Below are 22,933 nucleotides of genomic sequence, written 5' to 3' on the forward strand. Positions count from 1 at the left end.
TAATGGCATGGATTCAGATCCTGATTTATAAGTATCAATGTTGTGTAAGCCCAGCTTTTCTGCTATAACCTGGCACTTTCAGCTTTACCCACTGGGTGTCTACTCCTACTGAAACTCTTAGATTTTTCTCTTATTTGGTAGAAGATTTAAGAGTTTAGATAAGGGGAGAGAGGCAGGTAGTAGTGCATGTGGTTGAGCACACGTTACCATGCACAAGGACTCGAGTTCAAGCCCCCCGGTCCCCACCTACAGGGGAAAAGTTTTGTGAGTGGTAAAGAGTGTTGCAGGTGTCTGTCCCTCTGCCTGTCACCCCCTTCCCTCTTGATTTCTGACTGTTTCTATCCAAGAAATAAAGATGATACAAAAATAAAAATAAAAGAATTTAGGTTAAGTCTTATTTGCAAAGTATCTGCTCAGGAGAAAAAAAAAGGAAGTCTTTCAACTGTTCCTCAGTACTCTTAACAGAATGACAAGAACTGTTTAAAATCCTAGAGATGAGATTTTTGGATATATTCTGCTCCCTGCATTTGTCCCCACACCAGAGCACTGCTCAGCTCTGGCATATGGTGGTACATAACATCTAACATTTTTTTTCCCATTAGGATGAAACTGGTATTTTTTTTTTATAATTTTATTTATTTATTCATTCCCTTTTGTTGCCGTTGTTGTTTTATTGTTGTAGTTATTATTGTTGTTGTTACTGATGTTGTCGTTGTTGGATAGGACAGAGAGAAATGGAGAGAGGAAGGGAAGACAGAGAGGGGAGAGAGAAAGACAGACACCTGCAGACCTGCTTCACCGCCTGTGAAGCGACTCCTCTACAGGTGGGAAGCCAGGGGCTCCAACTGAGATCATTACGCCAGTCCTTGTGCTTTGAGCCACCTAAACTTAATCCGCTGCGCTACCGCCCGACTCCAGAAACTTTTTTTTTTAATTTAACAAATGCACTTGAGTATCTATAGTGAGTATCTATAATGAGTCCTTACTTTTCTCTAAGCACTGAATATATCATATAAGTATTATTTTATCTGTAATACTACCACTCTCTGTGTTTTGATGTATTTTTTAAGGGATTTTAACCCCTCCCCCCACCCCAAATTCATTAGGTCTGTCACATGGTCATCCTGCTGCTGTCTACCTATCTCCCTAATTCTACCTACCCATCCTTCCCCCCAGAAATAAAAAGTAGAGAAAGATTTATAGGTTTATTTTGGCTATTGTTGTTGTCACCACTCCAGGACAATTCTTCCAACTATGGTGCACGGTAAAACTCTACTGGGTAAGCCATCTGCCAGCCCCTAAGAAAGTCAGACATTAGGAAATATATGTATATTTCTACAGGGATTCTCCTGAGACATCAATCCCTTTTGATATTGAAGCCCTGTGTAAAGAAGGGTTTTTAATTCTCTTTAAAGGCCCTGCCTTTGAAAAATCTACCCAAAAAGGAAAAACTACACATAGAGGCAGGCGGTGGTGCACCTGGTTGAGCATACATATTATGGTGCACAAGGACCCAGATGTAAGCCGCTAGACCCCACCTGCAGGCAGAAAGCTTCACAAGTAGTGAAACAATGCTGCAGGTAACTTTCTCCCTCCCTATCTCCCCGCCCCATCAATTTCTCTCTGTCTCTATCCAAAATAAATAAATAAATACATTTTTTTAAAAGAAGAATTTTAGTGGCCAGGCAGTAGTGCACCTGGTTAAGCACTCACATCACAGTGTACAAGGACCTGGGTTCAAGCCCCTGGTCCCCACCTGCAGGGGAAAAGCTTCACGAATGGTAAAGCAGGGCTGCAGGTGTCTCTTTGTCTCTCTATGTCCCCCTCCCCTCTCAATTTCTGTCTCTATCCAATAATAATCTTTTAATAAAAAGAATTTTAGTAGTGTCTCCAAGAGGCACCATGAATAGACATTCTTTTTCTTCTTTTTTTTTTTTTTGTCTAGCTGTTTCAAATACTCTTAACTTAAGAACTTTGATTATGAATTACAAACTAACTGATTCAAATACACAGGTCTTTCATTTCAGTTTTACATTTATTCTTGCCAGGAGAAAAACACTTTTACAGGAAAGAACAATAATATCTTATGCCTTGAATTCCATGACTTCAATTGTTTAAAAAGCATTTTTATAGTATGTATCCTTCTGGCAACTTCTACTGTTCTTTGGAAAGTCTCAGGAATACATAAAGTCATAAATTTATTAAGTAAATACATAAAGTCATAAATTTATTAAGCTTTCTGAACTCTCAACTACCCAACACAGTAAGGAAATGTAACATTCAAATATTCCTATTTTTTAAAAGTCACCTAGCAATAATTATGCCCCCCTCCAAAAAAAAAGGCAATTTATGGGCAGGTTTTTTTTCTAAGAATTAAAACATCATAAAGTATACTTAACAAACCACAGTGAGCATAGTTTAATCTTTCTAACGACTAAGACGACTCTGGAAGATTTGCATTGTAAACAGGATTTGTCTTGAAACTTGCCAACATGCCAATTAATGGAGAATTCTAGCTGAAGACATGCCAGCTGACATGGCAGTGTTACTTCTACTACTGTTTTAACAACCAGTTTTGGGGCTGGCCAGCATTCTATCTGAATCTTTGCTCTTCCATTTCCCAGTTGTGGGATCCTGGGCAATTAACTTCAGTTCTCAAACATTCTTTCTCTAAGAGTAAAAAAAAACTCCTCTGCTGGAATGTTGGATTTTTTTTTCCAAGCCCATCAGGGGCCTGGGGTACAAAGCTTCATCCAATATCAATACTTTTTATTTTTTATAAATAAGCAAAGGAGACAACAAGACAAACCCATAATTTAAGGTGACTGGGAATGACAAATTGCTCTTACATATCTTAAAGCTAGGGAAAAACTGCCATGGAATTATTAAAAAGTGTTTGGAAGGGAAAGGTCAGGGGAAGGAAAATGCAGGGAATGAGAGAGTTAGAAAGAGGCCTTTGTAATAGACAAACGACCTTCCTCCTCTTCTAGCCAAAGAAATGGTCTCTCTGAAAATACAAAGGTCTACGAGCGCCCCCATGGGGCTGACCATCTAAATTCCATCCTTAGTACGGAGGACAAGTCCAGAAGATTTAGACCAATTATTAGGGGGGTGGGGAGTGAATTTTAAAGAAAGCTGTTATATTCCAATTGACATCTTCTTTCTCCTAGGGAGTTCTAAATTACTTACATTATATTATGGTCTTCAAATATTTTCACATTGTTTTTAATAACTGCTCACTATTTTAAAATGCTTAGTGCCAATTCAGTTTCTTTCTTCCTTTCCCCCTTCCTTCCTTTCTCTCTCTCCCTTTCTTTCTCTCTTTCTCTTTCTTTCTTTCTTTCTTTCTTTCTTTCTTTCTTTCTTTCTTTCTTTCTTTCATTGCCACCACGGCTATTACTGGGGCTTGTTGCCTACATGATGACTCTACTGTTCCTTGTGGCCATTTTTCCTTTTTTCTCTTTCCATTCATTCATTCATATTATTTTATAGGACAGAAATTGAGAAGAAAGGAGGAAAGAAAAAAAGACATGGGCGTGCGGCGGTAGCGCAACAGGTTAAGCGCATATAGTGAGAAGCGCAAGGATCAGCACAAGGATCTGGGTTCTAGCCTCTGGCTCCCAACCGCAGGGGGGTCTCTTCGTAAGCAGTGAAGCAGGTGTGCAGGTGTCTATATTTCTCCCCTTCTCTCGATTTCTCTCTGCCCGACCCAACAACAGCAGCAGCAGCAGCAACAACATCGGGGGGAGAAAAATGGCCTCCAGGAGCAGTGGATTTGTGGTGCAGGCACTGAGCCCCAGCAATAACCCTGGAGGACAAAAAAAACAAAGAAAGGGAGAAAGGAAGGAAGGAAGGAAGGAAGGAAGGAAGGAAGGAAGGAAGGAAGGAAGGAGGAAGGCACTTGCAGACTTGCTTCACTGTTCATGAAGCTTCCCCTCACCAATGCAGCAAATTCTAAGAGTGGGGGGGATAGCATAAAGACTATGCAAACAGGACTCATGCCGGAGAGTCCCAGGCCAAAGGGTGCACCACCATAAGCCAGAGTTGAGCAGTGCTCTGGCAAAAATAAATTAAGTAAATAAATAAATAAAACACAAGCATCACAAAACCAAAGTCTATAGGAGTTCAACTCGTGTCCAGACTGCAAATGTTCAGCGGGTTAAGCGCAGATGGTGCAAAGCGCAAGGACCGGTACGAGGATCCCGGTTCGAGTCCCAGGCTCCCCACCTGCAGGGGAGTCGCTTCACAGGCGGTGAAGCAGGTCTGCAGGTTTCTACCTTTCTCTCCTCCACTCTGTCTTCCCCTCCTCTCTCCATTTCTCTCTGTCCTAACAAAGATGACATCAATAACAACAATAATAACTACAGCAATAAAACAACAAGGGCAACAAAAGGGAATTAATTAATTAATTTAAAAAATGTTTCAGACAGCTCAGTCTTTTGTTGAAGATAAATTCAAATCTGAAACCTTAGTAGACTGATGATTAACTATCTGGAAAATCATATAACCTCCCCAGCAACATGAAAGGTTTATACTTGGAGAAATGAAAATTTCTTAAACACGTTCATTATTTTATCTTTTTTTTAAAAAAGAAAAAGTTATATTCCTCCCTTTACCCAGATAAAAATCAGGCAGTTACTATGATTTCCTGAGATACCAATGTAGGGGGTGTCCGGTATGAATTACTTTGAATTTAGAGAAACTGAAATGATGGGAGAGAGGCCCCATTTTGAGATCAGTTTTGAGGCCAATACGAACTTAGGCTGAAAGGATTCATTTAAATCATAGGTCACACGTGTTTTCCCCAACTGACCAGGCTCTGAATCTCTTCGATAAATAACACACCGTTTGAATACTGGATAGCAGTGGTGGGAAATGGAGATACGGGCATGTCTTGCTTGAAGTCAGCTGTTCCCAGACTCCCAGACGAGGGCAGCGCCTCGAACTCTCAAGGAATAATAAGGGGGGTGGGGAAGAAGATAGTAGAATGGTTATGCAAAGGACATTCATGCCTGAGGTTCTCAAGTCCCAGGTTCAATCCTCTGCACCACCATAAATCAGAGCTATGTGGTGCTCTGGGGGAAAAAAGAAAATATAAGAAAGAAAGGAAGGGAGGGAGGGTAGGAGGGAGGGATAATTGGAGGAAGGGAGGATAAGGTATCAGTAGAAAAATAAATGGGGGGATGGGCAGTGGCACACCCAGTTAAGCACAATAGTACTAAGTGCATAGGTCCAACACAAGGATCCACGTTCGAGCCACCGATCCCCACCTGCAGAGGGCAAGCTACACAAGCAGCCAAACAGGTCTGCAGGTGTCTGTCTTTCTCTCTCCCTATCTCCACCTCCTCTGTCAATTTCTCTCTGCCTTTTCCAATAAAATGGAAAGAAAAATGGCCACCAGGAGCAGTGGATTTGTAGTGCCAGCGCAGAGCCCAAGCAATAACCCGAGAGGCGTAAAAAAAAAAAAGAAAGAAAGAAAGAAAAGAAAAAGAGAAAGAAAGAAAGAAAGAAAGAAAGAAAGAAAAGAAAAGAAAAGAAAAGAAAAGAAAAGAAAAGAAAAGAAAAGAAATGAATGAGGTCTGGCTCCTATTGGTAAAGGCCTCTCGGAAGAGAAAGTGAGTCATTCCAACTCTGGCAACTCCAGCAGCACAGTTGTAGCTCAGAATTACTGTGGGGCCTTTTCCTGCTGAGGCAGAAGCTAACCCTCTTCAAGACAGTCTAGACAGGGAGCAGGCAGTGCAGGGCTCTGTGTAACTACAGCACTGACACAAAGTATTAGCGTCCTGGACTCTAAAGGTTACTCCCAAATAAGTTAATACCTTCTGTATGTCTTCCTCTGCCGGCAGTCACTGTGAAACATGGACCAGACACTTAAAATAGAAGTCAAGATTATAGGCAATATTTTGGAAAGCAGGTCTTCCTCAAGCTGTGGAAAAACCTGGGTGGCCCAGATTCCTTCCTTTCTTAAAATAAGACTGCTTTTCCTCCCACTCTAGAAAAGAGGTGGAACTGTTTACATGGATACATCTGATGTGTTGACACAGCTCTTAGCAATAAGTCCTTCAAAAGGGCGATCTTTTCCTTCAGATTCTGCAACAAAGCTCTGATTGTCACGGTCAGCTGAAAAGAAAAGAACACATCCTAAGTATTTGCTAGTGCAAAGGTGCAGAAACTACTAAAAGAAAAAAAAAAATCACTGAAATGTAGCTTGCATATTATAATTCAACCAAGGAAGGCTGAGAGAGATGCTTCACAACCCAGTGACAACCTCAGTCAAGGCTGGAGAGAGATAGCACAGTGGGTTATGCAAGGACTTTTCATGCTCAAGGCTCCCGGGACCCAGGTTCAATCCCTGGCACCAGCATAATAATCCAGCAGTGCTCTATTAGAAGATAACAAAGACAACCTCAAGATTGTAAGGAATCTTAGTTCTGGCACCCCATTCCACAACCTGTCAAGATAGATAGTCAGTTCATACCTCAATGCTGACTGACTGGAAGCTGCCATTTGCCCTCTTTACAGGATGAACCCAATGAACTCTCTTACCCAAGTGTCTGTCCTCTGAGTCTATCTATCTACTTGGGAGTCAGGCAGGGAATTCCCCAGTCTTGGTTCACCAGTGAATATACCCAGACTCCCCTCATTCATGCTTCACACAACAAAACATCGAGTCCCACTGTGATTCTCGGCACACTTCCCTGAACACACTGGTACACTTACAACTCACTTCAAGGTCTGACAGCAGAGAGTACTTTCTTTGCAAGAGGACTGCTAGTCACACGTGAGTCCTTTTCCAGTAGTGTGTGCGTTGCCTCCAGCCGTTCTGCAAGCCTGGTGGAGATTTCTGTCTGTGATTCTGGGGATGCCTTCAAGGACAGAGGCGGAGTGGGGAGGAATTTGGAGTTTGGGAGAAGAAAACCAGGGCATGTAAATGAAACCCAGTCAACGGTGGGTGAAATGAGAGATAAGGTTAAAATGGGAGACTATGGACTCCGGGCGGTAGTATACTGGGTTAAGTGCATATGGCACAAAGCACAAGGACCAGGAGTACAAGGACCCTCGGTTCAAGGCCCCGGCTCCCCACCTGCGGGAAGGGGAGGGTCACTTCACAAGTGGTGAAGCAGGTCTGCAGGTATCTATCTTTCTCTCCCGCTCTCTATCTCCCTCTCCTCTCTCAATTTTTCTCTGTCCTATCCAACAACAATAGCAGCAGCAGCAACAATAGGAAAAAGATGGCCGCCATGAGCAGTGGATTTGTAGTGCAGGCCCTGAGCCCCAGTGATAACCCAGGAGGCAAAAATAAAAAAATAAAATCTAAAAAATTAGAAAACAATGATAGACTATGGCACATCTCATTTGGATTAGCCAGGTCACACTAAGGACTACAAGGGCTACACAGAGGTAACCCTCCTCGATACCAGCCATCAAGAAAAACCTCCCTTAACTATTATTATTATTATTATTATTATTTTGCCTCCAGGGTTATTGCTGGGGCTTGGCGCAAGCACCACGAATCCACTGCTCCTGAAGGCCATCTTTTCCCTTTTTGTTACCCTGTTTGTTTTACTATTGTTGTGGTTATTATCGTTGTTACTGATGTCGTCATTGTTAGATAGGACAGAGAGAAATGGAGAGAGGAGGGGAAGACAGGGGAGAGAAAGACAGACGCCTGCAGACCTGCTTCACCGCCTGTGAAGCGACTCCCCTGCAGGTGGGGAGCCGGGGGCTCGAACCGGGATCCTTAACCAGTCCTTGTGCTTTGCGCCACGTGTGCTTAACCCGCTGCGCTACCGCTCGACCCCCCTCACTTAACTATTCTAAACCCTCTGGGTACCAGGGAGCCACCCACAAAATTCATAGGGAAATGCCCAGGTCGGCAGATCTCTCCTCACTGAAGAAGTAAAGAGCCAAAGGCACCAACAGAAGGCACAGCCAGCACGCAGGCGCACACTGCACTCACAGCCACAGCGGGCCAAAGTATAGAGTCTACAGAACTCAAAACCCAAAGCGGTCAAGAGTTGAGAGACGAGGTCGCCTTTAGAAAAGGAGGGCTGTGAGGGGGTAGAGGGTCGGGTCTAGAAGGAGAAGGATCACCTGGAGAGAGCACACTTCAGTCAGCATGAGTGAGGTCACTCAATCAAGACCCTTCCACCACACGACAACACCTTCACAGTGAAGCTTGAAGGGGGGGAGCAGTGCTGAGCTGTCTCTCTTAAAAAAAAAAAAAAGCTTGCAATGAGTAGAATCCCAGAGATAGATGACTCTGTTAGCAAAATAAAACTAAATCAAGTTTGAATGTGACTGTGGGGCTAGGGGACAGCTCATGAGAGCAGAGCAGACTCCTCACGGTGTGTGCAGCCCTGGGTTCAAGCCCCGGCACCACATAGGACTGTCATGGACAGGAAGATGTGCTCTGTACCAATGGTGGAGTGGTGCCGTGGTATTTCTTTTCTACCTGCCTCCCCCTCTGTCCTTTCTCTCTCTCCCTCTGTCCTTCCTCTCTCACTCTCTCTCTCTCACTCTCTCCCTCTCTCTCTCAAAAATAAATAAAAGTATGACTGATCTCTGAATTCGTTAATGAATGAAGTTATCAGCGTTTATTAGAGACAAAACAATTAATCATAAAATGAGGACAAAACAATAAACCCAAGCATTGAATACCTCAAAACACCAAAGTGATTACAGAGTGAGATTTCTTATTTCTGTTTTTTTTTTTTTACCAGAGCACTGCTCAGTTCTGGCTTATGCTGGTGCAGGGGATTGTACCTGGGACTTTGGAGCCTCAGGCATGAGAATCTGCTTGCATAACCATTATGCTATCTACCCCTGCGAGAACAATTATTTTTATCATCAGGGGGAAAAAAAAATCCATCACCACAGCCTAAAAGAAGCTTTTCAATGTACAGAATAAGATGGCCAAAGTCCAAGTCATACAGTAAGATAACAAGACCCTGGGACATGCACTGACTGAGATAACAGAAACCACATAAATGTGGACACCTTTTAAAAAACATGAGCAAACTTTGAGTCATATTTAAAATGACAACATACTATCACCCAGTATAATTCGCCCTGGTGGTTTACAATGGTATTGATTAATTTCAGACCCTCTGCCAGGGCCTTAGGCATGTACAATTCCACTGTTACCGGACAGTCTTCTTCATTCTTTTTATTTTAAATAGATGGGGGCAGGGGAAGGAGGCAGTACAGTACTGCTCCATCATCTGTGGGTCCCCCTCCAGTGTTAAAGAGCTCCCAACCGGGGTGCAAATGCAGGAGTCTGGTGGTAGCGCAGTGGGTTAAGCACACGTGCTGCAAAGCTCAAGGATCGGCTTGAGGATCCCAGTTTGAGCCCCCGGTTCCCCACCTGCAGGGGAGGTCACTTGACAGGTGGTGAAGCAGGTCTACAGGTGTCTATCTTTCTCTCCCCCTCTGTCTTCCCCTCCTCTCTCCATTTCCCTCCTCCTATCCAAAAACGATGACAACAATAACTACAACAATAAAACAACAAGGGCAACAAAAGGGAATAAAGAAAGAAAGGAAGAAATGCAGGAGTCTCTAACAGGGTCTAACACATGTTCTATCAGGTGAGTCATCTCCTGGTCCGGTGTTGGTCTGCTTCTAAATTCTGCTTCTAAGACCCCTTCTGTTTCACTGGTTTAATCCCCCCTGCTTAACACTGTATTCTGTTTACATAACCACTGTTCACTAAGCACCACCCTGCCTCCAGGGCATTGGTTTAACCCTCACTGTTTTGCACGCTTTCTCCTTCTCCCCACCCCCTATCCTTCCTACATCCTCTTCGGACCTGACTCTTCCGCTTCAGGATATATAAGGACAGGATTGTGATCAGAGATAGCTGAGATTGCCCTGCGTTCCACATGAATAAAGACTGAACTGCGTACCACTCAGCCATGAGTCCCTGGTCGTCTCTCTCTCCCACCCGCGAAGCTAGCCCGACAGTCCAGTAGCGTTAATAATTAAAAATAGTATGGGGGGGCAGTGGCAGTGCATGTTGTGATGCAAGAGGAACTGGGTTTTGGCCCCCAACCCCCTACCCCCCCCCCCACCTTTCTCAATTTCTGTCCTATCCAAGAAAAAAGGGAGGCAGGGAATAGAATATGGAGGCCAGGTGGTGGCATCACTAGCACAGCAGACATGGTATAGGGTGTAAAGACTCGGGTTCAAGTCTCCAGGATCTACTTGCAGAAGGGGGAAGCTTCACGGGTGGTGAAGTAGTGCTGCAGGTCCCCCTCTCCCTCTCCCTCTCTCTCTCTCTCTCTCTCCCTCTCTTTCTCCCTCTCTCTCTCTCTCTCTCCCTCTCTCTCTCTCTCTCTCTCTCTCCCCTTCCTTCTCATTTTCTCTGTCTCTGTCCAAAATAATAAAGAAAGAAAATTAAATAATGGTGATAATAATGGAATAAACAGGGCCAGGAATTAAGTCACCCAAGTAGAGCATGTGCCTCCCTAACATTTCCTCTCCACTATTCCAAGCTTGGGATCCATGATTGCTCAACAATTTGTTTGGCTTCATATGTTAACTCTCTTTTCAATCACCAGGTTCCAGATGCCACCAGGATGCTGGCCAGGCTTCCTGCTGTCTTAGGGTTCAAAAAGACAATCAATAGTTAATGTTATCATCACATTATTTGTTAATTGGGTTAACTTTGAAAAGTCCTTTTGTTATGGTTTGCTGTACAGTATCCAGTATCTTGTATATAGCTGTGCTATTGGATGCTTCTATGGGTGAGCTTTTAACAGCTGTATTTGAGCTCAGAACACGTGTTCGGTTTCTCCTGCGGCAGCTTCCGCTTCCACGACCCCTCCCCCCACTGCCCCTGAAGACACGTGTTTTGCCGCTCCTTTGACCCCTCCCCCAGCTGTCCCCACAGACACGTGTTCGGCTCCTTCTGCAGACAAGTGGGTCCATGCTCCCAGAGGGCTAGAGAATGAGAAAGTCCTACGCTTTTCTTTAATGCAGGAATGAGAAAATCACGTAAGGCATAGAGATCTGTATCTGATTTTCCCCATATTAAAATATCATCTGTATAATGAAAAATATTAAGGCCCTTATGAATATATGGGACAAGGGCAGATTTAACAGCCTCCTGACAAATCGTAGGACTATTGGCCATACCCTGGGGCAGCACCACCCATTCAAATCTATCAGCGGGGCTGGCATTATTAATAGACGGAACAGAGAAGGCAAAACGTTTACAATCTCGCGGATGCAAGGGGATAGAGAAAAAACAATCTTGTATATCAATAGCTATGATTGGAATTCCCGTGGGAATTGCAGAAGCAAGAGGCAAACCCCTTTGGGGGGAGCCCCAGACCTGCATGGTTTTATTTACTGCACGGAGATCTTGAAGGAGGCGCCATTTTCCCGAGCGCTTTTTAATCACAAAGACAGGAGTATTCCATGGGCTTCGAGAATGACGAATGTGTCCCAAGGACAACTGCTCTCGGACGAGCTCTTTTAAAATTTTTAGCTTATCCCTAGGTAAAGGCCACTGTTCCACCCAGACAGGCTCATTAGAAAGCCAGCTTAAGCGGGGTGTTTGGCTACGAACAGTGGCATTTAGTATTGGGGGTGCTGAATAAAACAAGGGCATCAAAAGGGAATAAATAAATAAATAAATAAATAAATATTTTTTTAAAATTTTAAAGTTAGAAAGAAACAAAGGTAATATAGCTAGGTAACGTATGTATATAATTTCTTTTTTTTTCCTTTATTGGGGAATTAATGTTTTACATTCACCAGTAATGTATATAATTTCTGACCTTTCTAAATAAGTATAAACTCTCTCCCCGTAAGAAAAAGAACTACAAATAAAATTACTGATAAACCCAAAGAAAACTTTAAACCAAGTATATGTTTTAAAAATATGTTATTAATGGACTGGAGAAATAAAATAATAGACATACAAAAAAGACCTTCATGCCTATGGCACAAAAGGTCCCAGTGCTCTGGGGAAAAAAAATTGTTATTTATAAAATCAAAAGCCAAGTTAGTAGAAAAATATCTGTATCATATATGCACATCAAAGCCTAATACAGTTAACATAAATAAAAAGAACATAGAAATTAATAAATAGGGAGCCGGGCGGTAGCGCAGTGGGTTAAGCACAGGTGGCGCAAGGCGCAAGGACCTGCATAAAGATCCTTCACTGCTCAACAAATTGTTTGGCTTCATATGTTAACTCTCTTTTCAATCACCAGGTTCCAGATGCCACCAGGATGCTGGCTAGGCTTCCCTGGATTGAAGACCCCACCAATATGTCCTGGAGCTCAGCTTCCCCAGAGTCACACCCTACTAGGGAAAGAGAGAGGCAGACTGGGGGTATGGACCGACCAGTCAACGCCCATGTTCAGCGGGGAAGCAATTACAGAAGCCAGACCTTCTACCTTCTGCATCCCTCAACGACCCTGAGTCCATGCTCCCAGAGGGATAGAGAATGGGAAAGCTATCAGGGGAGGGGGTGGGTTATGGGGATTGGGTGTTGGGAATTGTGTGGAGTTGTACCCCTCCTACCTTATGCTTTTGTTCACTAATCCTTTCTTAAATAAAAAATTAAAAAAAAAAAAAAAAAAGCTTTGGACTTTAAAAAAAAAAAAAAAAAAAAAAAAAAAAAAGATCCTTCACCACTTGTGAAGCGACTCCCCTGCAGGTGGGGAGCCGGGGGGGGGAGGGGGGGGGTTTCGAACCGGGATCCTCACATCGCTCCATGCGCTTTGCACGATGCGCACCTAGTCTGACTCCCAGTCTTACGTACTTTTTACCTAACAGGGAAAAGAAAAAAAATGCTTCACTCAGCTGACTGGCAAAAAATTCAGAAGACCCATACTACCCTCTGCTGGCCAAACTGTGAAGAAATAAAAATTCTCACTTCTTGTAGGGGTTTTAAAGGCCATAACTAACCCCTGTGTGTGTGTGGGGGGGGGGGGGAGTGTTAAGAAGCTAAAAAAAAAAAAAAAACCCACCTGCACTGGTTCTGAACATCTGCCGTTAAAAGCCGTCTCCACAAATGGGAAAAAAGAAAAGAAAAAGCAGGGCACAACGTTATGTTTTACACCTTATATTGGTGCAAGACTAGCAGTCATCCTTATGAGACTGGTTACTTCAGCTATGGTACAGCGATGTAACACAGGACTGCACAGATCAAAGAGTAAAGAGCTCAATAACTCAACAGAGGTTTCGACTACACATCACTAGATAAGACGGTCAAGATAAGAGATCTTTTTCTTCATAGAGGAGAGAAATAAACACACCCAGATGCTTATTTCTGAAGAAAGTAACATTGGATTAAAAAAAAAAAAAGGTATAGCAAACAATGGTTTTTACATATAAGAAATAGGTAAAGAAGGGATGGAAAAGATTCAAATAAGAATAAGACTTTGGGCAGGGGTAGATAGCATAATGGTTATGCAAAGAGACTCTCATGCCTGAGGCTCCAAGGTCCCAGGTTCAATCCCTTGCACCACCATAAACCTGAGCTGAGTAGTGCTCCAGTAAAAAAAAAAAAAAAAAAAGGAATAAGACTTTGAGTGCATCTCTAGACAGAATTCTGTCTTTTAAGCAATGTAAATGTTTTCAATTTTTAAAAGCTGAATCAGCGAGTTCAGGTTAAAAAAGCAAATCCTGGAACTTAGATTGAACCAAGGAAAAGCATAAAACATGGGGGGGAGAATTAATTCTAATATAGTCAGAACAAAATAGCCTCAGAATTTTGTTTTCCTTCTTATCAACAGGGCTTCGACAGACAGAGACAGACAGAAACTAGGAAAGACACCACAGCACTGACATTTCCTCCAAGTGGTGGAACCTGGGTCGCTCACACGACAAAGCAGATGGCCTCCGGAACTCCCTCTCTCCTTTGTATCCCGGGACCCAGCAGAATTCAAAAACACTCATTGCTCTTGGATGGTTTTCATGGTCCCGGGAACTGAGCCAGTGGCCTCAGAGCCTTAGGTAGGGAAGTCTGTTCACCGGCCCCACCTCGGTAATTTTTCTTTGGTAGAAACAGATAAGGCAGAAAGATGGAGAGAGTGAAAGAGATTGCAGCACCAAAGCTTCCTTCAGTGTGGAGGGGGCTCGATTCGAACTTGGGTCGTGTACTTGGCAAAGCAGCGCACTATCCAAGTGAGTGATTTTGCCAGCCCCATTCAGTATTAGTGAGCTTTTTCTTTAGTGGAGCACTGGGGGATGAACCCAGAGCTTCACACAAGTGTGTAACTACCAGGCGACCTCTGTTTTTATTCTAGATACTTAGAGAGGTTTAGAGGAAAAGGAGGGGAGGAGAGAAAGAGAGAGATGCCAGTGTACCAATCTACCATCTATGGGGTTCCCATGGGCACTGCCCACCGTGCTCCCGTATGTCCCCGGGAATAGAGCCCAGGGCCTCACACCCAGGTAAGGCATGTGCTATATATCCACTGAACTATCTCCCAGCCCCAGGATTTTCTAAGCTAAAAGAAAAAAGAAAAGGGGGGCCAGGTGGTGGTGCACCTGGTTAAGCGTATATGTTACAATGCGTGGACCCAGGTCCGAGTCCCCGATCCCCTCTTGCAAGGGGAAAGCTTCACGAGTGGTGAAGCTGTGCTGCAGGTGTCTCTCTATCACTCTCTCTATCCTCCTCTCCCCCTCTTGATTTCTGGCTGTCTCTATCCAATAAATAAATAAAGATTTAAAAAAGAAAAAAATAAACAGAAAGTCATTTGCAGAAATATAATAATAATAAAAAAAAGAAAAGGCACAAATTCAAACCTTAACTCGTATCTGTAGGTCTATTTGCATAGTAACTCAGAAACTATTTTCATAAGGCAGGCCAAATTAGCAAAAATATGCCAGTGCTTTCAAAATCCAAAATTCTCACTGTGGGAAGAAAGACAAATATGAATTTGGAACTTGGGCAAGTTAGAAGGAAAGCTGTGGGCTTGAATTTGGTATGAAGGTACTAATAAAAGCTCATGATTTTCTTTTCTTTTTCCTCCAGGGTTATTGCTGGGGCCCAGTGCCTGCACTATGGATCCACAGCTCCTGGCAGCTTCGTTTGTTTGTTTTTGGCTATTGAATAGGACAGAGAGAAATTTAGAGAGGAGGAGATAGAGGGGGGAGAGAAAGATAGACACCTGCAGACCTGCTTCACTGTTTGTGAACCTTCCCCTGCAGATGGGGAGCTGGGGGCTCATACCTGGATCCTTGTGAGGGTCCTTGAGTTTATTACTATATGTATTTAACTGGAGGCCCCTGAACTCATCATTTTCTAAATTATTTATTTCCTAATCATGGCCCACCACTATCTTTTGTACAATCCACAAGCTAAGAATGCTTTTTAAAATAATAATAATAATTTATTTTAAATGTCAAAAAGAATTATCCTTTTGGCAGGAGTGGATGGATACTCAAAGAGTTGAGGATATTGCCTCTTGTCCTATAAAGTCTAAAAGATTTATTACGACCTAAAAGGAAATTGTACCAACCCTCAACTATAAAACAGAAACTTTGAAGTTAAACAGAAGTTAAATAGACATCAGGCTTCACTTAGTCTCTGTGATTAATTACCAGCTGACTAGACGTAACATTCAGTTTAATATATGAAAGCATATGATGTTATGCAGACACACACACACACACACACACACACACACTGTCTCCAAAACTGGAGGGTTTTCAGTCTTCAATGATCAAACAAATCATGTTATGTACTAATTCTCTCCTTGTCTTACCTTCGTTGTATTTTCACCATTCCGTTCACACTGATTTCGTTGTTGAATCTTTTCAGCAATCTCTTGTGCAGTTTGGCAAGTAGAATCATATGTGCCAAACCTGTCTCGAAGTCACAAAAGGGAAAAAAAAAATCATTTAAGTTTCTTTAAAAAGAACTGTCGGAATGATCTCAGTTTGAGCTTTTAATCCTAGTGACAAACTTGGACAGGAAAGGAGGGTAATAACAGTGCCACATGTTGAATGGTGCTTACCTGTCCACACAAGACGGCTAGGAGGCAGCACTCCTAAACTTTCCATCCTAACACGTGAGAAAAATTCGGCACAAGTAGGTAAAGCAACTTAACCCACAGTACCAGCTATCACTCTATGTTGTCTAGTCCTAGAGCCTGAGCTCAGAACTACTTTGTGATCCCACCAATGATAATGTGTAGTTCTATGTGTTTACCTACAGAACGTAAAAAAAAAAAAAAAAAAAAAAAAAAAAGCCATTTATGGAGGGCCTCCTCTATCCTGGGCACTGTTAGTGGTATTAGAAAAATATAGTGATGAACAAAACAGACAAAAGTACCACACTGTTCAAGGAGCTGAGTGGAAGGAGAAAGGGATAAAGCAGATACACTCAAGGTAAGGCCGATGTTGGTGTGCTGAGAAGAAAAACAGAAATGGGTAAAGAGAGAGTCTGGGGGCGGGTGGAAGGTGACGGTGCACCTGGTTGAGCACATATATTAACAATGAGCAAGGAACTGGGTTCAAGCCCCTGGTCCCTACCTGCAGTGGGGAAAGCTTTGGAGTGATGAAGCGGGGCTGCAGGTATCTCTCTGTCTCTCTCCCTATCTCCTCCATCCTCTCAATTTCTGGCTATCTCTAGCCAACAAATAAATAAAGATAATGAAATTTTTAAAAAGAGTGTCAGGAGGTGAAGTACTCAGAAGAAAAATGAAACTGTGTAAAGAGAGAGTGTCGGGGGGACATTTGGGGGGATGATAATGGAAGCAGTGTGAAACTCTACCCCCGTGTAATGATATAATCTTTTAAATCATAATCAAACCACTAAGAACAGTTCTAAAAGTGGGCTAGTGGATTAGGCAGGGTGAAGATGCTTAGCGAGGGGCAGTATTCGGGGGAAGAGCTTCAGGATTGATTCAGGAACGGCACAGTGCTGATGAAACAGAACAAAGTGCTCTGGAGACGAAGGACGTACACCCACCGGGCAGGCACTGTGCTTACACAGGTTCTCTCAAAACACTGACTAAGCTTCTGTTCGTTACTCAACACCGAAGGATTCACAATGAACTGCTGCTGCTTCCTTCTGTTCAAGCGTGGAAACTATGACTGAAGTGCAGACATGTATTTCCTTCCTCTTCCCAGATGGCCTGCTCCTCAAGAGTTGGCACTGAGCTCCAGCAGACAAGCAACAGATCCATCAGGACTGTCCCAGGACTAAGTGCTGGAAATGGCTGTTTGACCTAGTCCCCAAATTATGTTTTAAAAAAAAAAAATTTTTTTTAGCACTCCATTTATGAATATCATCAAATAGCCTCATGTCACTTGTACACTGAGAGAACTTGATGCTTTGCCTACTGCTCGTGCTGGGGATCAAACCTGGGACCTACTGCATGCGATTCCTGTGCAAAATCAGTACACTATCTCCTCCGTGTAAAGAGAGGGGGTTGTTTGTTTGTTTGTTTGTTTGTTGGCAGAAGCAATCTCCAGTTGTTTCCTTTTGAACTATGGTAATATAGGAACAGTTAATAATGAAGTATCTGACCTGTGTTAGGGCCTATGCATCTTTCTGGTTTGTCTGTTACATTATGTCAGGGTTAATGGATTCCAGTAAAGTCATTGGTATACAGGTACAATTTCTCATCTCGCCATCACTGATGTCGGCAACGCTTTCTCTGTCCTGCACCAGGACCCCAAACACCCCCTCAGCCCCTCCCCTCCCCCTCTGTCCTCAGGGTTCTTTGCTTTGGTGCAGCACACCACATTCAGTCATCTCCTTAGCCTCTGCTTGGATGCAACTTAAAGGAATCGAGGTAAGTTACTATGTTAAGATCACATTAGGTAAAATAAGCCAAAGAGAAGGATGGAGAGCAGATGATCTCACTCATAGGCGGAACTCAAAAAATAAGGAAAAGAAGCGGGGGTGGGGGGGTGGGCACATAGGAACATATGAAGCGTCTTAAGGATCCTGTGAGGTAGGACACTTCTTCACCCTCTCAGCACTACACACATATAGTATTTATTTGTCCAGGGATATGAAAAATGAGCAGATGATATAAGATAACACATAAGTAAGAGAACAGGAGGCAGGCTGATATAAAAATTGGGTCCTGGGCTGAGTAGACAGCATAATGGTTATGCAAAAAAAAAAAAAAAAAGCATGCCTGAGGCACCAAAGGTCCCAAATTCAACACCCTCTGTAGCACCATAGCCAGAGCTGAGCAGTGCTCTAGTAAAAATCACTAATTTTTAAAAATTGGGACCGTGGTTCAGGAGGTGGCACTGTGGGTAAAGCATTGGACTCGCAAGCGTGAGGTCCCAAGTTCAGTCCCCGACAGTGCAGGTACCAGAGTGATGTCTGGTTCTTTCTCTCTCTTTCTCTCCTCCTATCTTTCTTCACAAATAAATAAATAAAATCTTTGAAAAAAAAAAAAAGAAAAGAAAAAAAACTGGGTCCTAGAGCCGACTATGACATAGATGTTGCCCTTTTTCTCTTCCATATTGTCATTTATGACAATGACTCTACGGTTCTACTTAGCAAATGTGGGATATAAGTGCTTACGTATTCTTGGAGGTCAGAAGCACTCAAACCTGACAGAGCTGGGCCGCAAGGTTACATCTTAGGCTGAGCTTTGAGGCACAGGCAGCTTCTAACGCTGGCAGCTGGCAGGAGCAGCTTCCAGACATGGCAAAAGGCACCAGGGACAAACAGGGATGAAGGGAGCACGATGTGTCACTTTTGGTTGAGCTGTGGCCTTGGGTAGGAGGGCAAAGGACAAGATGGGAAAGATGAATTGAATAGAAGCTTCTTTCTGCCGAGCCATCAACAGCAGCCTAATGAGGTCCGGCTTCAGAGAAAAAGTTGGAGCGGCAAAGGACAGTTTGATACCTTGAAGAGGTTATATGAATTGCTCAAGGACACACAGCTGGGGAGAACCCCATGTCTAGCCACCCATCCTCACGTTCTCACTTAACTCCCAAAGAGCACTGCTTCTGGAAGTCTGCGATCTAGAAGATTAACTGGGGAATCTAAAAAAATGAAATAAAGCAACATCAACAAAAGCATTCTTGGCTCCATCTACAGCTGATTAAATATGCCTGGTGTTTGACCTGGACATTAGGAGGGCCGGCAGCAAGGAAAACAGAAGTCACAATCGACCAATGAGACTACAGCCAACTGAAAAATGTTCCCTCCAAACCCTCTTTGGCTTTTGTTTTTGTTTTATACCAGAGCACTGCTCACCTCAGGCTCATGGCAGCGCTGAGGATTAAGCCTGAGCCTGAGCCGTCCAGTGCCTCAGGCATGAAAGGCTTTTTTGCATAACCATTAAACCATCTCCCCAGGGCAGACTAAAAACAGTGGTGCACCTGGTTAAGTGCTCACATTACAACACACAAGAATGCAAGTTCAAGTCCCTGGTTCCCACCTGCAGAGGGAAAGCTTCACAAATGGGAAAGCAGGGATGCAGGTGTCTCTCTCCCTATCTCCCCCTCCCTTCTCAATTCCTTCTCTGTCTCTATCCAATAATAAATAATTTTTTTTCTCTTTTTATTTTTTTTTTATTTATAAAAAGAGACACTGACTAAACCATAGGATAAGAGGGGCACAACTCAGGAGTCGGGCTGCAGCGTGGCGGGTTAAGCGCAGGTGGCGCAAAGCACAAGGACCGGCATAAGGATCCCGGTTTGAACCACGGCTCCCCACCCGCAGGGGAGTCGCTTCACAGGCGGTGAAGCAGGTCTGCAGGTGTCTGTCTTTCTCTCCTCCTCTCTGTCTTCCCCTCCTCTCTCCATTTCTCTCTGTCCTATCCAACAACGACAACAACAATAATAACTACAACAATAAAACAACAAGGGCAACAAAAGGGAATAAATAAATAAAATTAATATTTCAAAGAGGGGCACAACTCCACACAATTCCCACCCCCAGAACTCCGTATCCCATCCCCTCCCCTGATAGCTTTCCTAGTCTTTAACCTGCTGGGAGTATGGACCCAAGGTCATTGTGGGATGCAGAAGGTGGAAGGTCTGGCTTCTGTAATTGCTTCCCCGATGAACATGGGCATTGACAGGTCAATCCAAACTCCCAGCCTGCCTCTCTTTTCCTTGTGGGGTGGGGCTCTGAGGAAGTGGAGCTCCAGGACACATTGGTGGGATAGTCTGTCCAGGGAAGTCTAGTGGGCATCATGCTAGCATCTGGAACCTGGTGGCTGAGAGTTAACATACAAAGCCAAACAAATTGTTGAACAATCATGGACCTAAAGGCTGGAATAGTGCAGATGAAGAGTTGGGGGGGGGGGGTCTTCCATTTTGTAGATAGCTAGTAGGCATATTTTAGTTATATTCCAAAGGGCCTGTGGCTATACTAGTTTTTTGTTTGTTTGTTTTTCTGAGCCTGAAATCTGATATGCAGGTGGATCCAAGTTATTGTCTGGGGAGATGATGTCATGGCTGGAAAAGGGACAGAAAGCTGGATCAGGGAAGAGAATAGCTCCCTAATATGGGAAAGGGGTATAAATATTGTTGACTGTAAACCCCATCGATTTGATTTGGTCTGAGGCCCATATTCAGCTTAGGAGCCTATGTGACCTCTGCATCCCTGTAGATCTAAACTCACATTCTGTGATCATAAGTAGGAATGTTCCAAGCTGCCCCAGTATCAGGACCCATCTTCCTCAGGTGTAGCATCAAGTATGTTGTCCAGCCTCTCTTTGGAGGATGGAACATTATCTACCGTTGTTGATCCAAGTTGAGGGCCCATCATGTCTGTTTGGGAATCTCAGGACTCCCCAAATAGGGCCCCAGCTGATGGGGTGGCCTAGTAATGACTAAAGAGTCATCACTAAAGTATGCCAGTTATATATATTTTTTAAAAGGTTCTATACAACAAAAGGAACCAAATCAGAAAGACACCCTACTGAGTGAGAGAAAATCTTTACCATCTCAAACATCAGACCAAGGGCTAGTAACCAAAACATATAAAGAACTCAGTAAAAACAAACAACACAAAAACAACAATAATAATTTAAAAGTGGGTGGAGAACACAGATAGACTCTTCACCAAAGATACCCAGATAGTCAACAGACATGGAAAAAAAATGCACCACCAGAAGCCAGAGCTAATCAGTGCTCTGATAAAAAATAAATAAATAAATAAATAAATAAATAATAAAAACATTGCATCCACATGCTAACAACTATACTACAGAGCATTACTTCCCACATAATTTTTAAAAAATATATTAAAAGTTCCTCCCAGGTGATTCCAATCTCAGTGAAGTGTATGAACCATTAACCTCAAGATATGGAGCATAGTGCCAAAAGTATGAGTTTAGGAAAAATAACCTGAGTTCAGTTTGCATAAATAATTGGGAATTAGAGTAAAGAAAGACGAACAGAACACTTCTCCATCTTTTCAGAAGTTCCACAGGAGTATTTATTAACTGCAAGGGACAGAGCTAGAGGATGGGTTTGTGGTAGAAATAGACAGCATTTAAAGAGAGTTCAGAGGACCTGGGTGTGATGCACCTGGTTGAGTGTGTATGTTACAGTACACAAGGACCCAGGTTGAAGTCCCTCGTGCCCACCTATAGGAGGAAAGCTTCACAAACGGTGAAGCAGTGCTGCAGGTATCTCGCTGTCTCTCTTTCTCTCCCTCTCTTTATCCCCCTTCTTCTCGATTTCTGGCTGTCTCTATCCAATAAATTTAAAAAAAAATTTTTTTTAATTAATTTGCTGGTCTGCTTCTAAGACCCCTTCTGTTTTGATCATCATGTTAGGTTTGCTTGCATTGCTTAACACTGTGGTCTATTTACATAATCACTGCTTTACCTGAGAACCGCCCTGCCTACAGGCCATTGGTTTAATCCCCACTGGTTAGATGCAAGCTTGATACTTCTGAGTGCGTGAGCTTTTTCCTTCTCCCCACTCCCTATCCTATGTGCTTCCTCTTCTGACCTGACACTTCCGCCTCAGGAGATATAAAGGACAGGATTTTCTAATGAGTAGAGATTAGATAGATTGCACTGCATTCCCGCTCAATAAAGATTGAACTGCATCCCACTCAGCCATGAGTCCCTGGTCATCTGTCTCCGGCCTGCGAAGCTAGCCCAGCATTAATTTAATATAGATTGGTCAACAATTTGTTTGGCTTTGTATGTTAACTCTCTTTTCAACCACCAGGTTCCAGATGCCAGCATGATACCAACCAGACTTTCCTGGACAGACAACCCCAACAATATGTCCTGGATCCCTGCTTCCCCAGAACCCCGTCCCATTAGGGAAAGAGAAAGACAGGCTGGGAGTATGGATCGATCTGTCAATGCCCATGTTCAGCAGAGAAGCAATTACAGAAGCCAGATCTTCCACCTTCTGCATCCTATAATGACCTTGGGTCCATACTCCCAGAGGATTAAAGAATAGGAACGCTGTCAGAGGAGGGAATGGAATACAGAGTTCTGGTGGTGGGAATTGTGTGAAGTTGTGCCCTTCTTATCCTATGGTTTAGTCAATGTTTCCTTTTTATAAATAAAAAATTAAATACATAAAAATCAATAATATATATCATTTCAAATGATGGAGCTAGGGATGTGTTGCTTTTCCAAGCAAAAATTCAGTATTTCCTAAAGTTTCTATCAAGATGTATATGATTGTTAAAAGTGAGTGGGAAAAAATTTTCAGCTAAAGGGCCAGGTGGTGACACACTTGGTTGAGCACTCATGTTACAATGTGCAAGGACCCGGATTCAAGTCCTTGGCCCCCACATGTAGAGGCAAAGCTTTGTGAGTGATGAAGAAGGGCTGCAGGTGTCTTCTCTATCTTTCTCCCTCTCGATCCCCCTCTTCCCTCTTGATTTCTGGATGTCTCTATCCAAGAAATAAATAAAGATAATTTTAAAAATTGCCCCCCCCCCAAAAAAAAAATGTTTCACTGTCTGAGCCAGTGGCTAAGACAACCTAGATATTTTGACTTTGCAATCCAT

General features: G+C 43.2%; 1 protein-coding gene across 1 annotated transcript in view; it reads right to left on the reverse strand.

Annotated features, from left to right (window-relative positions):
- STX8 (syntaxin 8) overlaps window positions 1-22,933 on the reverse strand; it is a 292,040-nt gene that overhangs the window by 266,255 nt on the left and 2,852 nt on the right. The window contains exons 2-3 of the mRNA XM_060204904.1: window positions 15,729-15,828; window positions 6,026-6,120 (exon numbers count right to left, since the gene is read on the reverse strand). Coding sequence (XP_060060887.1) covers window positions 6,026-6,120; window positions 15,729-15,828 — 195 coding nt within the window. The remainder of the gene's footprint in view (window positions 1-6,025; window positions 6,121-15,728; window positions 15,829-22,933) is intronic.

This window comes from Erinaceus europaeus, chromosome 12 (assembly GCF_950295315.1).
Source record: "Erinaceus europaeus chromosome 12, mEriEur2.1, whole genome shotgun sequence".
In the NCBI taxonomy this organism is placed as follows: Eukaryota; Metazoa; Chordata; class Mammalia; order Eulipotyphla; family Erinaceidae; genus Erinaceus; species Erinaceus europaeus.